General features: G+C 44.4%; 1 protein-coding gene across 1 annotated transcript in view; it reads left to right on the top strand.

Annotated features, from left to right (window-relative positions):
• ETS1 (ETS proto-oncogene 1, transcription factor) overlaps positions 1–13,590 on the top strand; it is a 131,127-nt gene that overhangs the window by 22,338 nt on the left and 95,199 nt on the right. The window contains exon 3 of the mRNA XM_007463628.1: positions 7,564–7,708. Within this exon, the coding sequence (XP_007463690.1) occupies positions 7,564–7,708 (145 nt within the window). The remainder of the gene's footprint in view (positions 1–7,563; positions 7,709–13,590) is intronic.

Raw genomic sequence — 13,590 nt, 5'->3', positions numbered from 1 at the left:
TCAGCAGCTAGGCAGGCACTTCCTAACTTCACTTTCTCTACTGAAAAATGGGAAAGGTGGTGGCAGAACGGCATGTGAGCACATTTCAGGGAAGAATGAAGACAAGCGACATGAAGGTGTTAATGCATCTCAAGGGGACGTTGTATGTCATGAAGCTAAATGATAACTTCCGGTTCTCTAGGCTTTTTTTTCCACCCTGGGGTGGTTTTTTTTTTTTTAATCAAATGAAAGTTGTCAGTTACAAGGTCAGGAGAAAGAATGTGGATGGATCAGCAAAAAGGAGACTTGCAGTTGGAAAGGAACTTGGTGATCACTGGGGCCAACCTCCTCAGGAAGCAAAGGTTTAAGGAGGTTAAGAGACGGGCTGGAGGCTACGCAGCTCCTTAGGGGCAGAGCAGGACTCAGACCCAGGCTTCCTGATTTCCAGTCTCCTGTCTTCCTACCAGAGGGTATGAACATCTATGCCAGGCCTAGAATGATGCGGAGTTATCCCCGTGGATGGCAAACCCCTGTGCTCATCCATCCAGTGTTAACTCAGCTTTGCGTCTGGGCATGTATATTTTTTTAAGCAGCAGGATCTAGAAATATTTATGTGTCTTATATGTTTACGGCCCGGTACTAAGGCTAAACCCTAAAATTCTGAAGTCAGTTAAAGGAAAGACAGATGCACTCCCACAGAGTTTGTGCTCTGAGTGACACATACACGAGAAGGGTCAGGAAGGGTTTGCGGAGCAAATGCCTGGACATTTAAGGCTGCTTGGCTCAAGACAGAAACGAACTCTTACAGAGATGCCGCCGCCATCAGTTTGCGATGTAGTGTTGAAAAACTACTCCCCTGTTTCCTCTTTTCCAACGGGGGGGGGGGGGTGTCTTTGGAGGGGGTGGAGGGAAGGAAGCCTCTGGGCAGAGGCAATGCTGGGAGGTTTGGCAGGGCTGGGGGGTAGGTGAAGAGCAGCCACAGGGAGGGGGCCATGTGGGTGGGGCGGGGAGATGGGGGACCCTGGTGGAAGCATCGGAGAGGGGAACCGGCGGGACAGGGGAACAAGGGGGACATAATACCATACATGAAGCCCTGACTGCAGCAGGGGGCAGTGGTCGGCTGTGGTGGTGACGTCACCGCTGGCTCACCTTGGAGCAGAGACAAGTGTGTGTCCCTCGTCCTAGTAGTTTCCAGACTTCAGGGCTTTTATGCAATTTCTTTCCAGAATCGAAAGGCAAAGCATTTAGGCTGCAGGCTCGAGTCCTCTGAAGCCTCTCAGAGGATGAGGACAGAAGTGCTGGTCCCTGGAGATGGGGTGGGGGGGGCTCATCACAGCGTGTGACACAGCAGGGCAGGAGTGCGTGCTCTCCTGAGACACCCAGGGCACCCAGGCCCTCCAAGGCTGTGTGGATACCACCCTCTCCTTAGCAGCCGCTTGCTAACCCACACGGTTCTGAAGCTCTGCCCTTGGTGTCTCCCACACCGAGCACTTTTGTGTTTGTCCTCCTGTGTCTTTAACTGGCCCTTCTTTGTTGTTTCTCCCTTACTTTTCCTCCCAACGAAAGGCAACTTTATAGATCCATTTTTTCAAAAGTGAAATATAATTGACTTAATATTATATTAATTTCAAGTGAACATAGTGATTCAATATTTTTATACATTACAAAAAGGTCACCACGATAAGTCTAGTAACTGTCTGTCCTCATACAAACTTATTACAGTATTACTGACTATATTCCCTATGCTGTACACTGTAGTCTCCTGACTTACTTATCTGATAACTGCTCTGAATCCCCTTCACTTATTTCACTCATCCCTCCACCCCACCTCCTCTCTGGCCACCACCAGTTTGTTTTCTGCATCTGTGAGTCTGTTTCTGTTTTGTTATTGATCATTTGTTTTATTTTTTGGATTCCACATGTAAGTGGAATCATACAGTATTTGTCTTTCTCTGTGTGACTTATTTCACTCAGCATAATACCCTCTAGGTCCATTCATGTTGTTGCAAATGGCAAGATTCTATTCTTTTTCTTGGCTGAGTAGTATTCCGGTGTGTGTGTGTGTGTGTGTGTGTGTGTGTGTGTATCTTATCTTTATCCATGCATCCATCAGTGTGCAGTTAGGTTGCTTCTATATCTTAGTAATTGTAAATAATGCTGCAGTAAACATTGGCGTGCACATATCTTTTCAAATTAGTGTTTTTGTTTTCTTTGGATAAATACCCAGAAATGCAATTGCTGGATGGTGTGGTAGAGCCATTTCTGATCCTTTTTCTTTTCTTTTTAACTGCCATTTCCCCTGACTCTATACTTTAACTAGATCCTTTACACTTCTAGATCTAACTGTATCCTTTCCTGTCTTCTCCTGTCATGCTGCCACATTAGGGACCTCTGTACCAAATTGCTCTGCCATCTCTCCATCTGAACACAACCAAAAGAGAAATATTCTTCCAACCTCCTTACTTCCGTACTTAAACTCACCATTTTCACTATCATAAAAGCAAGCAATCTAAGCATGATCTTGGATCCCCCCTTGCCTTCATCTCCTATGAGTCATAAAATCATGTTGACTCTTCCTTTGAAACGTATCTTACACTTCTTGTTTCCTCTTCACCTCTACATTCATGACCTTAATCCGACTCTTCGTAACTGGCCACTGCTCAGCACAGGCACTGAGGGGAAGCATTCAAATGGGGGCGAAGCCGAAGGGTGGCCCCCAAACACAGTACTCAGGCTACGTAAAACTTAATGCAATAATTTTGACAATCAAAATGAATGCAAAAATTATTAAAAGAACTAAAAAATTTAAATACACTGAGGGGGACTTCCCTGGTGGCACAGTGGTTAAGAATCCGCCTGACAATGCAGGGGACAGGGGTTCAATCCCTGGTCCGGGAGGATCCCACATGCCGCGGAGCAACTAAGCCCGTGCGCCACAACTACTGAGCCTGCGCTCTAGAGCCCACGAGCCACAACTACTGAGCCTGCATGCCCAGAGCCCGTGCTCCGCAACAGGAGAAGCCACCGCGATGAGAAGCCCGCGCACCGCAACGAAGAGTAGCACCCGCTCGCTGCAACCAGAGAAAGCCCGCGCGCAGCAACGAAGACCCAACGCAGCCAAAAATAAATTGATGAAAAAAATAAATTAATATAAATAAATACAGTTAGGATCGGTAGTACTGATTTTTCCCTTTACGCCTCAGGCTGTGACCTGGCTCTGCAGGCACTGTGGCTGCCTTGTCATCCTCCTTACCTGCTCCTGCTAAGTCCATCCTACTTAGCACTATCCAATGGGTCCTTCTAGGACATCTTGAGTCACCATGTCACTCTTACGAGCTTTAATACAACCTCTAATGCCTTTCTCCTGCAGCCAAATTCTGGTCTGGTGTTTCTGGCCCTCAACACTGTCCCTCCAGCTCTCATTCTTGCTAGTTGCTCTCCATTGCAAGCGTTCTCATTACCATGAGCGCACTTTCCTCTCATGCTTGTCACTTCCAAACAGCAGTCCTTATCTCTCTATATCGCCAAGCCGAGTCTTTTGGATCCTTCCTTACATCGCCATCTACGTTCCTTGGCACCTTTAGGTGTGTCATCTTCTTCTGCTCTCTAGACCTCCATGTTCTAGGCTCAATCTTACTTGACCTTCCGGTTATTACCTTAATCTGCTTCCTCTAGGAAGTCTTACCTGCTGCCACTCTCCTTCCCCTACACATCGGTACTTAACCCTGTCACACCTCCTTCCTGTAATTTCCTGTTTACTAGTCTGTGCACTGCTGAGGGTAAAGTTCATATATTGCTCATACTGTATTCTTAGCATCTAACATAATAGTTGGCACAGACTGGTTGTGTGATACAGATTTGTTCACAAGCATCCATTATCATAATCCATCTAGTACTTACCATGGGATGGCAGCCTCCCTGCTTGAGCAATCCGAGCCACACAAGGTTCACGTTGCACAGATACAGGAAAAGACAGTCTGAAATCAGGTAGACCTCGACTAGAATTCTATCCCCATTATTTTACTAGCTGTGTGGTCTTTGGAAATTTACTTGCTCTCTGAAAGCCTCAATTTATTCTTCTGTAAAATGAAGATAAGAATACCAATCTTGCACAGCTATGTTGAGGATTAAACGTGATCATCTCTCCATCATGCTTAGATCACTGATGGGCATGGGGTGGTGTGCGACGTATGTTAGTTCCTTTCAATAATCCCCTGTGGGATGAATGAGTGAGGACAGTTCAGATGGGCTCCCTAAACTGTGATGGGGGCTAGGAGGGTTGCTTGCATCTCCTGAACTCACCTCCATTCTCCAGCAGCCAGGAAAGGAAGATGTTGACTTGAACTTGTTTTGGGTGGTGCCCTTGTCAAGCATGGAGGTGGGCACTTTGCTTCCCAGATTTCTGACTTGTTAATAAGCAGCTTCTTTCTCCTCAACTGAGAAGGTTTCATAATGAATTGGAACTGACTCTGTGGTTCTCTTGAGTAAAAATGTCATTTTCATACTCTGTGAAATAGGTATTCAGTCAGTTTGTGAAATGTCTAATAAACAGGCAGGTGTCTGGGTGACAAGGGTCATGATGCTCCCAGGAGCATCTGTGAGCAAAGATGTTCGTGGTTCATGGTAGGCTTGGTGCATTATCTCCTTCTCATTCGTAAAAATAGGTTCCCCTGGCACCACTGAGGACAGCTAAGGAGGAAATATGTCTTAAAAATAGACTTCCCTGGGGCTTCCCTGGTGGCGCAGTGGTTGAGAGTCCGCCTGCCGATGCAGGGGACATGGGTTCGAGCCCTGGTCTGGGAAGATCCCACATGCCACGGAGCAGCTAGGCCCGTGAGCCACAACTACTGAGCCTGCGCGTCTGGAGCCTGTGCTCCGCAACGGGAGAGGCCGCGATAGTGAGAGGCCCGCGCACCGCGATGAAGAGTGGCCCCCACTTGCCACAACTAGAGAAAGCCCTCGCACAGAAACGAAGACCCAACACAGCACAAATAAATAAATAAAAATAAAATTAAAATTAAAAAAAAAAAATAGACTTCCCTGTATATAATAATAAGTGAACCCTCCCTGACAACAAAGAGCCTGCTGTGGGAGCTGGAGAGACTCCACGAAAAATGCCAATCACGAAACTCAAGGAGATGCTATACATGGTTGTTGGTCAAAGCTGTGGGCTGACTCGCTGTATGGCCATGTGGTCATCGCCTGGGTCTGGAACCTCATTGCTTTATCCCTAACCCACCACTTACTCCCACCCTCTATCTCCCCTCTACAGCGCGCTCAGATCATTTTCCTTCAACACCTCTTTGCGAATCATGCCTCACCTTCAGTGGCCTTTCCTTAGCAGAGAAAGCCTCAACTTTTTCACCTGAATTCAAGTTCTCCTCTTGTCCCCACCATCCTAGCAGGGCCTGCACCAAACCACCCACCACCTGTCTACAAGGATCCTACTGGTACCACCTACTGCCTTCTTACAAGGACTTTGTGGTTTAGGCAAACCATGCACACACTGCTCCCAAAGAAGACGGGGCCAGGTCACTTAGAGTGCTCCTTTATGCCATATAAATGCAAAATTTCCTCGCTCGAGACCTTATTCCTACAACTCTGATACTTGACATTGAATTTTGAGAAATACTCTATATGAAAAAATGGGGATAGACATTGAGAGCGCACAGCTCATCTAGGAAATGTGCTTGAAATTGATTCTTTTGCAAAGGATTGTTGGGGATCCCAAAAGAAAATCTTAATGTAGTTGCTTCAGGAGCTTACAATATTAAAATACAATGTCAGCAGTATGGTTTTATGCCAGAATTAAGGAAACGTTTTCTGACCGGAGCTCAGCTGAGCGTTCTTTCTGATGATTTCCCTAAATCTCGGTCCCAAACACAAATGGCAGGACTACCATTGCTCTGTTTGTATTCTTGTGGCTCTCACCAGGGCCTCCTTGTAGCGGAAGCCAAGGACATTAGCCTTTGATAGACAACTCAATGTGACTCCGTTCAGTCTCCAGGGCTTTATTCCATTCTCAGCACCTTTAACCCACCTGGAAGAGGAACAGCCCCGAAGTAAACTTCATCCAGCCCTAGTCTGAATGATTTTATGAATATTATGAAAAATATCACGTAAATTAATGTGCACGAAACCTCCTTTTACATTTTGGTCTTGATTGCCATTTTTCTCTGTGCCAGTATACCCTCTTATGTTATTTTTACTGAGCTTGAGCGAATGGATGATTGCAAAATGGGGAAGAGAGTGTAGACAGTGAATGATCTAACGTAACAGGGCTGCCGCTCAAGGGGAGAGAGGATGTAAGAGGTTCTCCAGTTAGAGGTTCTGACTGCGGGTTAGCAAGCTACTCTTCAGGGATGAGAATTCCACCTGAGGGGTTACATTTATTAATTAGCACCTTAACGTTGATAGTTTTAATCACATCAGATTCTAGCAAAGTTCCGTTTTCTTAACTGGGGTCTTTATGGAGGTGGAGGGTGCAAACAGAAGAGAGAAAGAATAAAAAAGAAGAAAAGAAAGTTGAGGGTGGGCCAGCGTAGACTAGACTCCTATTCTTAGGAAATCTTCTTTCCACGAATTTGCTCCTTCTTTTGTGTCTTAATTGTTAACCTTCTTGCCTAATCCCAGGAATGTTAGGGGTCTCATATTAATACCTACTTTATATTAGGCTCCATGTACACTCCTTATTACATGCATTTTATATAGGAATACATAATTTTATGACATGCATTTCATATTTTGTTTTGCTTTATGTATTATTTTCTTACACATATTATTTCATTCAATCCTCCTACCTTATGGGGTAGGTATTACTATTTCCATCTTACAATTGAGTAAACTGAGGTTTAGATAAAGGAACAGGCCCAGGCCCCCATCAGTAAGTGATGGAGCCAGGATTTGAATCCATGTATATGTGGCTTCAAAGAATAGGGTCTTAAACACTTCAAATCATGGTCTCCCACATAGTGTATTTGTCCTACTTAGAGAGTACTGGGTGGAGAGTATATTTTGTGGATTCTATAAAACTGATAAGAGAGTTGCACAAGTACCCAAATGTTGGGAAAAACTGAGAATTCCAGTCTACCAATCAATATCGTTAAAACCTATGCACATTGATTAACTGAAAAAAGAGTGATTTGTATCATTTAGGTCCATTTTTTGCTTTTCCTTTGGCATTTGACACTTATTGGTTCTATGGTAATGGAATGTCTCGTAAGAATATCCTTTCATGGTGTTTTTATAGAGTAAGTTTACATAAAAAAAAAAAAAAGCCAGGATTGTGTAAAGATGACCAAGATTCTGCCTTGCTGTTAACCATGGGTCCTTATTTGAAAGTTAAAAAAATTCTTCAGATGCTTGGGGAAACGGATGAAAATAAATGTATACATCGTCTAAGTCAGAAACCCTTCCTATTCCCTGTGTCTTTTTTTTTTTTTTTTTTTTTTTTTGGATAGGGGGTGGTGATCAATAGTTGGTTCTATTCTGTTATCATCTGTGGATGATTCCTACTTATGGATGATATGAAGTTGCTGTTCCATTAGGGAATCTTAATATATTTCCTTTTATTCCTGGTCACAGAGGCAGGGACCTCTCAGCTCTTATGAAGATCCTCGAATGACCTGTGGTTTCCAGTCCGCTTATCACCCGCCAAGAGCTTGCTACCCCTTCTGGGATGAGATGGCCACTCAGGAAGTGCCCACTGGTCTTGAACACTGTGGCTCAGGTAGGAACATAAATGGAGGCTGAGACTGAGGATGGAGTTGAAGGACAATGGCAATTGGATGAGGGCTGCATCCTGCATCCTCTGCTGTCACAGCTGCCCTGGCTCATGTGGGTACCAGATGCTATTGTTCTGTGGAAAGTCCAAGGACTTTTCAGTCACTTTGAGTGACTTTATTCTCCAGTGACAGGAAGACTAAACTCTAGGAACGGGCCCACGCGAGGTTGCTTTAGGTCTTCATTTTGTAAATAGTTCTCTCCACTGTGCCTGTCCTGAGCCTTACCCACTTCAGCCTGGCTGTTGACAAAGGACCTAGAAGGTTTGCAGTCATGAAGTGTGACAGATAGACAGAGGGTGTGTGAACTAGTCAGCCTTCTTTCGGGACGTACTTTCTTCCATTCGTCTTCTCTTTCCGTCATCCTCTCCCGCTCTGCCCAGGCCCGCCTGCATCTGTCTTCTTTTCCCTCGTCCCCTTTCTCTCTCTTCAACTCTTCCTCACAGAAGCTCCTCTCGAAATTCCCTTCACTCCTAACCTGCTGGTCATTGTGCTGCCCTCTGGTGAACAGAAGCCACTCTCCCAAGGACTGGAGAAGTTCAAAGTCCTTACTCCATTCTATTTTACCAGAGTCACTGTGTTTCTCACAAATTCCATTAGCCCTTGCTTACCTGCCAGCTTTTTTTTTTTTTTTTTGGTTTATTTTTAATACAAAATGTAAATCATAAATTTAGGGATTCTGAAATGATTGATTCTGACATTAAGTTCAATGTTTCATGAGATCAGGGTATGATAATATATCCAAGTACCAAAAAGCGAGTGTTTTCTCCCAGGATGAATTCTTAGCATAAGAAATTTCATAACTAACAGATTGAAAACGTGTAGTTCTCATGAAGTACATAGGGGAAAAGCCACTGGAAACTAACTTAAATGCAATTTTGTTTGTTCAGTATCTCTTTACCCTATAAAACTATATGGTAAGCTTCTTTTATAATAGTGGAGAAATAAAGAAAATGTTTGCTTTGTTGTCCATGCTGTATATTTCACTGAAAATAGACAGACACAGAGTGAGATGCTGTAGCGCTTGGTGGAGGTTGAGAAGGATGGGAGTCTGTTTCTCCGGGGCAGAATGAAATCGAATCCTGTGTTCCATATTGTCTTGACTCAATAGCCCTTGATCTTGGAGGTATTCTTTGGTACTATCTTGGATCTCAGACAGGATAACATTTATGCTGCCACTTTCTGCCTGGCATCTCAGTTCCCCCAAGCATAAATACAAAGGTCTCGGCTATCTGCCCATTTCATGAGGCGGCAGAGAGGATATTGTAGCTGTTCACAGGTTAGACTTAAGGACTTTAAAATTTTAACAGATGAAAAAGCTGATCCTTTAAAATTCTAAACAAAATATAGATTTTGTTTGTATAAGCATGAATCCTATTCATGCCACTAGGCTTTTTTTAAAAAAAATCAATAATTATCTTCTCTTCTTTTATTTATTTTTTAACATCTTTATTGGAGAGTAATTGCTTTACAATGGTGTGTTGGTTTCTGCTTTATAACAAAGTGAATCAGTTATACATATACATACGTTCCCACGTCTCTTCCCTCTTGCGTCTCCCTCCCCCCCACCCTCCCTAGGTGATCACAAAGCACCGAGCTGGTCTCCCTGTGCTATGCGGCTGCTTCCCACTAGCTATCTATTTTACATTTGGTAGTATATGTAAGTCCATGCCACTCTCTCACTTCATCCCAGCTTCCCCTTCCCCCCTCCCCAGGTCCTCAAGTCCATTCTCTACGTCTGAGTCTTTTTTCCTGTCCTGTCCCTAGGTTCTTCAGAACCATTTTTTTTTTTTTTTAGATTCCATATATATGTGTTAGCATATGGTATTTGTTTTTCTCTTTCTGACTTACTTCACTCTGTATGGCAGACTCTAGGTCCATCCACCTCACTACAAATAACTCAATTTCTTTTCTTTTTATGGCTGAGTAATATTCCATTGTATATATGTGCCACATCTTCTTTATCCATTCATCTGTCGATGCTTCCATGCTAGGTTGCTTCCATGTCCTGGCTGTTGTAAATAGAGCTGCGATGAACACTGTGGTCCATGACTCTTTTTGAATTATAGTTTTCTCAGGGTATATGCCCAGTAGTGGGATTGCTGGGTCATATGGTAGTTCTATTTTTAGTTTTTTAAGGAACCTCCATACTGTTCTCCATAGTGGCTGGATCAATTTACATTCCCACCAACAGTGCAAGAGGCTTCCCTTTTCTCCACACCCTCTCCAGCATTTGCTGTTTGTAGATTTTTTGATGATGGCCATTCTGACCTGTGTGAGATGATACCTCATTGTAGTTTTGATTTGCATTTCTCTAATGATTAGTGATGCTGAGCATTCTTTCATGTGTTTGTTGGCAGTCTGTATATCTTCTTTGGAGAAGTGTCTGTTTAGGTCTTTTGCCCATTTTTGGAATGGGTTGTTTGTTTTTTTGATATTGAGCTCATGCCACTAGGCTTTGAAGTCTTATATCTCCCAGTGCAACAGAGATTAAAGCTTCCTTGCCTTAACGCTTTCAGCTCTGGATGGTGCTGCTGTAGCTACCAATTTACAGCTTACTACATCTTATTAATACATGCTATTAGCAGCTGAGGTCATCTCCACACTCACCCGTAGCCTCAGGATCAGAATGTCTCATTTTCATAGCAAAAAGTCTCGGCTCATCTCTTTTTTAGCTAAGAAGTATTGATACCTAAATTCCCAAGTGAAGATGATTTTTCATTCTCCTCCTTGCCAAGGTTCTCAAAGGTAAAATAGTTTTTATTTCAGGGCCAATGAGACACAGTGTCTGTAAAGAATTTTAAGAACCTTAGGAGGAAGCTGCTTTAAAATGCAAGGACTGATAGTCGTGTAATAGAGTCTACTTTCCACAGTTTACTTGCTCAAGAAGGAGGAAGCCGGGGTCACCCAGACTGATGGTTCTTGGGTAGGATGGGAAGACGAGGGCACATAATAACCAGTCCTAAAATGACCTGGGTTGTCACCAACTGCAGCTTAGAAATGCTAGCAAGCTTCCATGTGGGAGTGGTGCTTTGGTGGCAAACGTGATGTCTGTAGTTCTCTCTGTCGTAGGCTTCTTCTGATGGAAATATCTCGCAAGAACCTTTAGCTTTCCCAGCCCCTCCTTTGCCTTTTGAGCTGTCCAGACGAAGGGGTTGCAATGATTATTTCTGGGCTGTGGTCCAGCCCTTCTCAGTGATGGGTGTCCTTTGGAAGGAGATCTTGGGGTTACAGAGAAGGAAGATGAAGACATAGACCAATCGATGATTTCTCCAGCTGCAGCGCATTTCCTTGGAGATGTGTTGAGTAAGAAGAAAAGAGAGAAAAAAATACTCTCCAGTTTTGTCATCTTCTTTTATCCTATTTATAACTTCAGTTTCCTTCCTGTCCTCCTGGCCACCCCTAGCCCTGCTTCCATCTCACGTTTGTGCTCTCAGAAGGGCTGAAGGCACTTCTTTTGTAAGGACTACATGTCTGTCAGTGCCTGGAATGCCCGGCAGGAGGGGCCATCGAGGATTAGGGTCCTTCCTCTGAATGTTGTTCCTGTTCCTGACGGGACTGAGGCTGAGAGGGGGGAGAGGAGTGGAGGGAGGGAGGGGGGAGAGAGAATCAAGCTGAGAGAGAACGTGAGTGGGGGAGAGGTAACCAGGCGAGTGGGACAGAATACTCCGCAATCAAGACTAGTCGATAATCGGTTGGCTAGAATAGCTGGTTCTGAGGAAGAAAGAAACGGTGTGTGGAAATGGACAGAAAAGAAAAAGTGGGCATTAGTAGAGAGATGGAGGATACAAGGAAGATAGACTGAAAGATGAATGGAAGGGGAAAGAAGGGGAGGGGAGGATAACATGAAAGAGAAAAAGAGATGAATCTCAGGACATTAACTCTACAGCTAAAAAAGGAAGCCACATTTGCATGCAATTGCCTGTGCAGCTGTACATTTCTTCATGACAATCTTGTAGTCATCATTTTCTTTCATTTCTACCTCCTCCGGCTCGCCTCTTCCCCCTCCTCCGGATCAGCCTGGAGCCATTAGCGAGAGCCAATGGGGACGGAGAGTGGGGTTCTGCATGAATGAATGGGCTCTTTCTGTTCTAAGCCTTTCCTCATCCCTCTGTCGGGGAGACTCGTGAATCAATGGAGCCCCTTACACGAGACATGGCTGAAATGTCTGTTGCTGTGTATAGTCTGACTAGAGTGGAGTCCACTGGCCCTGCCTCCCCTCTGTTCCCTTCCTCTGTTTTGTGCCCCAACCTCAGCCCTTTTTCTCAAGCATCATAGCAAGAAGCATTGTATTAAAACGTCAGTCTCTTGTTCCTCATCTCCAGGAGGTCACCAGAATTTCACTACCATTAGCTGTCATGACTAGTTCTTAGCCACGGCCCCACGGAAGGGATGGAGTAGATGGCAAACTATTTTCAGACAGAGGCAGTGAGCTCAGAGTGGTGCCCAGACCCAGCTGGAGTCATGTGATGCCTGCTTTCCACAGGGAACCAGAAGAGTGACATCAGAGACCCAACTGAACACCCGGCCACACGACCGCAGTCCAGCCCATCCACTGATAGCTGTCCATATTTGACTTGAACCTCATAGCTAGGATGACCGTGAATGACAATAGTGTGTATCAGAAACTATGACACACTTTCAGAGTGATAGACTATCAAAGTAGTTTTCATTTCAGGGATGGATCTGTCTTGAAACAGCTCAACTTATAGAGGTGCTCTTTGACCAAAGTTCACTTTTGCAAAATAGTTGCTTAGAATTGGAAAGCAGTCTGCCGCTTCAGAACACAGTAAACCCAGCTTACCCTCGTGGGACTGAACCTATGGTCTCGTTACCGTGGTCCTTGATTTGAGAAGCAAGACAATACTTTTTTCTTCTTGTATCATGCAGTTTGGAATGTTTTTGTCATGGGTCACAGTGAAAATCTCATCTACCCACATTCATGCTTCTCATTCTTCCTGAGAGAGGAAGTATACACAGTGTAAGGTGAAGACTGCAGCCTCTGGAACCAGATCGATGGGGCTTGCCCACCAGCCCTTCCTAACTGTGTTACCTTAGGCGACTTACTTTATCCTTGTACTTAAGTCTCCTCCTCTAAACCAGTGTTTCCAAGTGTGTCAGAGTCACCGGAGGGCTTGTTAAAATGCAGGTTGTGGGGTTCTATCCCCACAGTTTCTGATTCACTGAGTCTAGGGTAAGGCTCAAAATTTGCATTTCTCACAAAGTTCTCAGATGGTGCTATGGCTGCTGCTGGTCTGAAGACCATGCGTTGAGAACCACTAAGTTAATGTATGTCAAGCGGAAGGCAGTGCCGTCACTAAGCAAGCGTGATATGAACGTTTGCTACTGTAACTCGTTGTCCCAAAGTGCCTGAGAGTCCAAAAGTGTCTGGGTATCATTGAATCAGAAAGTGACCCCTTGATGGGATGTACACTTTGGGTGGCCAGTGCCAGGCACTGGAAACTGAGAAGATAGAGAAAGGGGGAGATTCATGCCTTGTCTCTCAGCAACTTTTATTCAGATGTGTATGTGAGGCTACATTTACGCGATGAGGAGAAATGGTTCCTAGATGAAATATCACACTTATTTATGAGATAAAGTTTGGGGTGACTTTGGCTCTCACTACAGTATTTAAAATTTCTAAAAGAAATTTGCTAGCAAACTTGTAGAACAAAAGAGTGTCTTTCCCAAGTAAACTTTGGAAGTTCAAGTGGGAGATGTATTGAGAGTCCGAGTTCATGGTCTCTCCCAGGCCAGACGGCCAGGCGGCTGGGAGAGATCAAACCTGGGCCAGTGTTTGGAAAGGGCTATCGACAACCATGGGAAGTTT

This window comes from Lipotes vexillifer, unplaced genomic scaffold (assembly GCF_000442215.2).
Source record: "Lipotes vexillifer unplaced genomic scaffold, Lipotes_vexillifer_v1.1 scaffold442, whole genome shotgun sequence".
NCBI lineage: Eukaryota > Metazoa > Chordata > Mammalia > Artiodactyla > Lipotidae > Lipotes > Lipotes vexillifer.
This window is presented reverse-complemented; position numbering and strand designations above follow the sequence as displayed.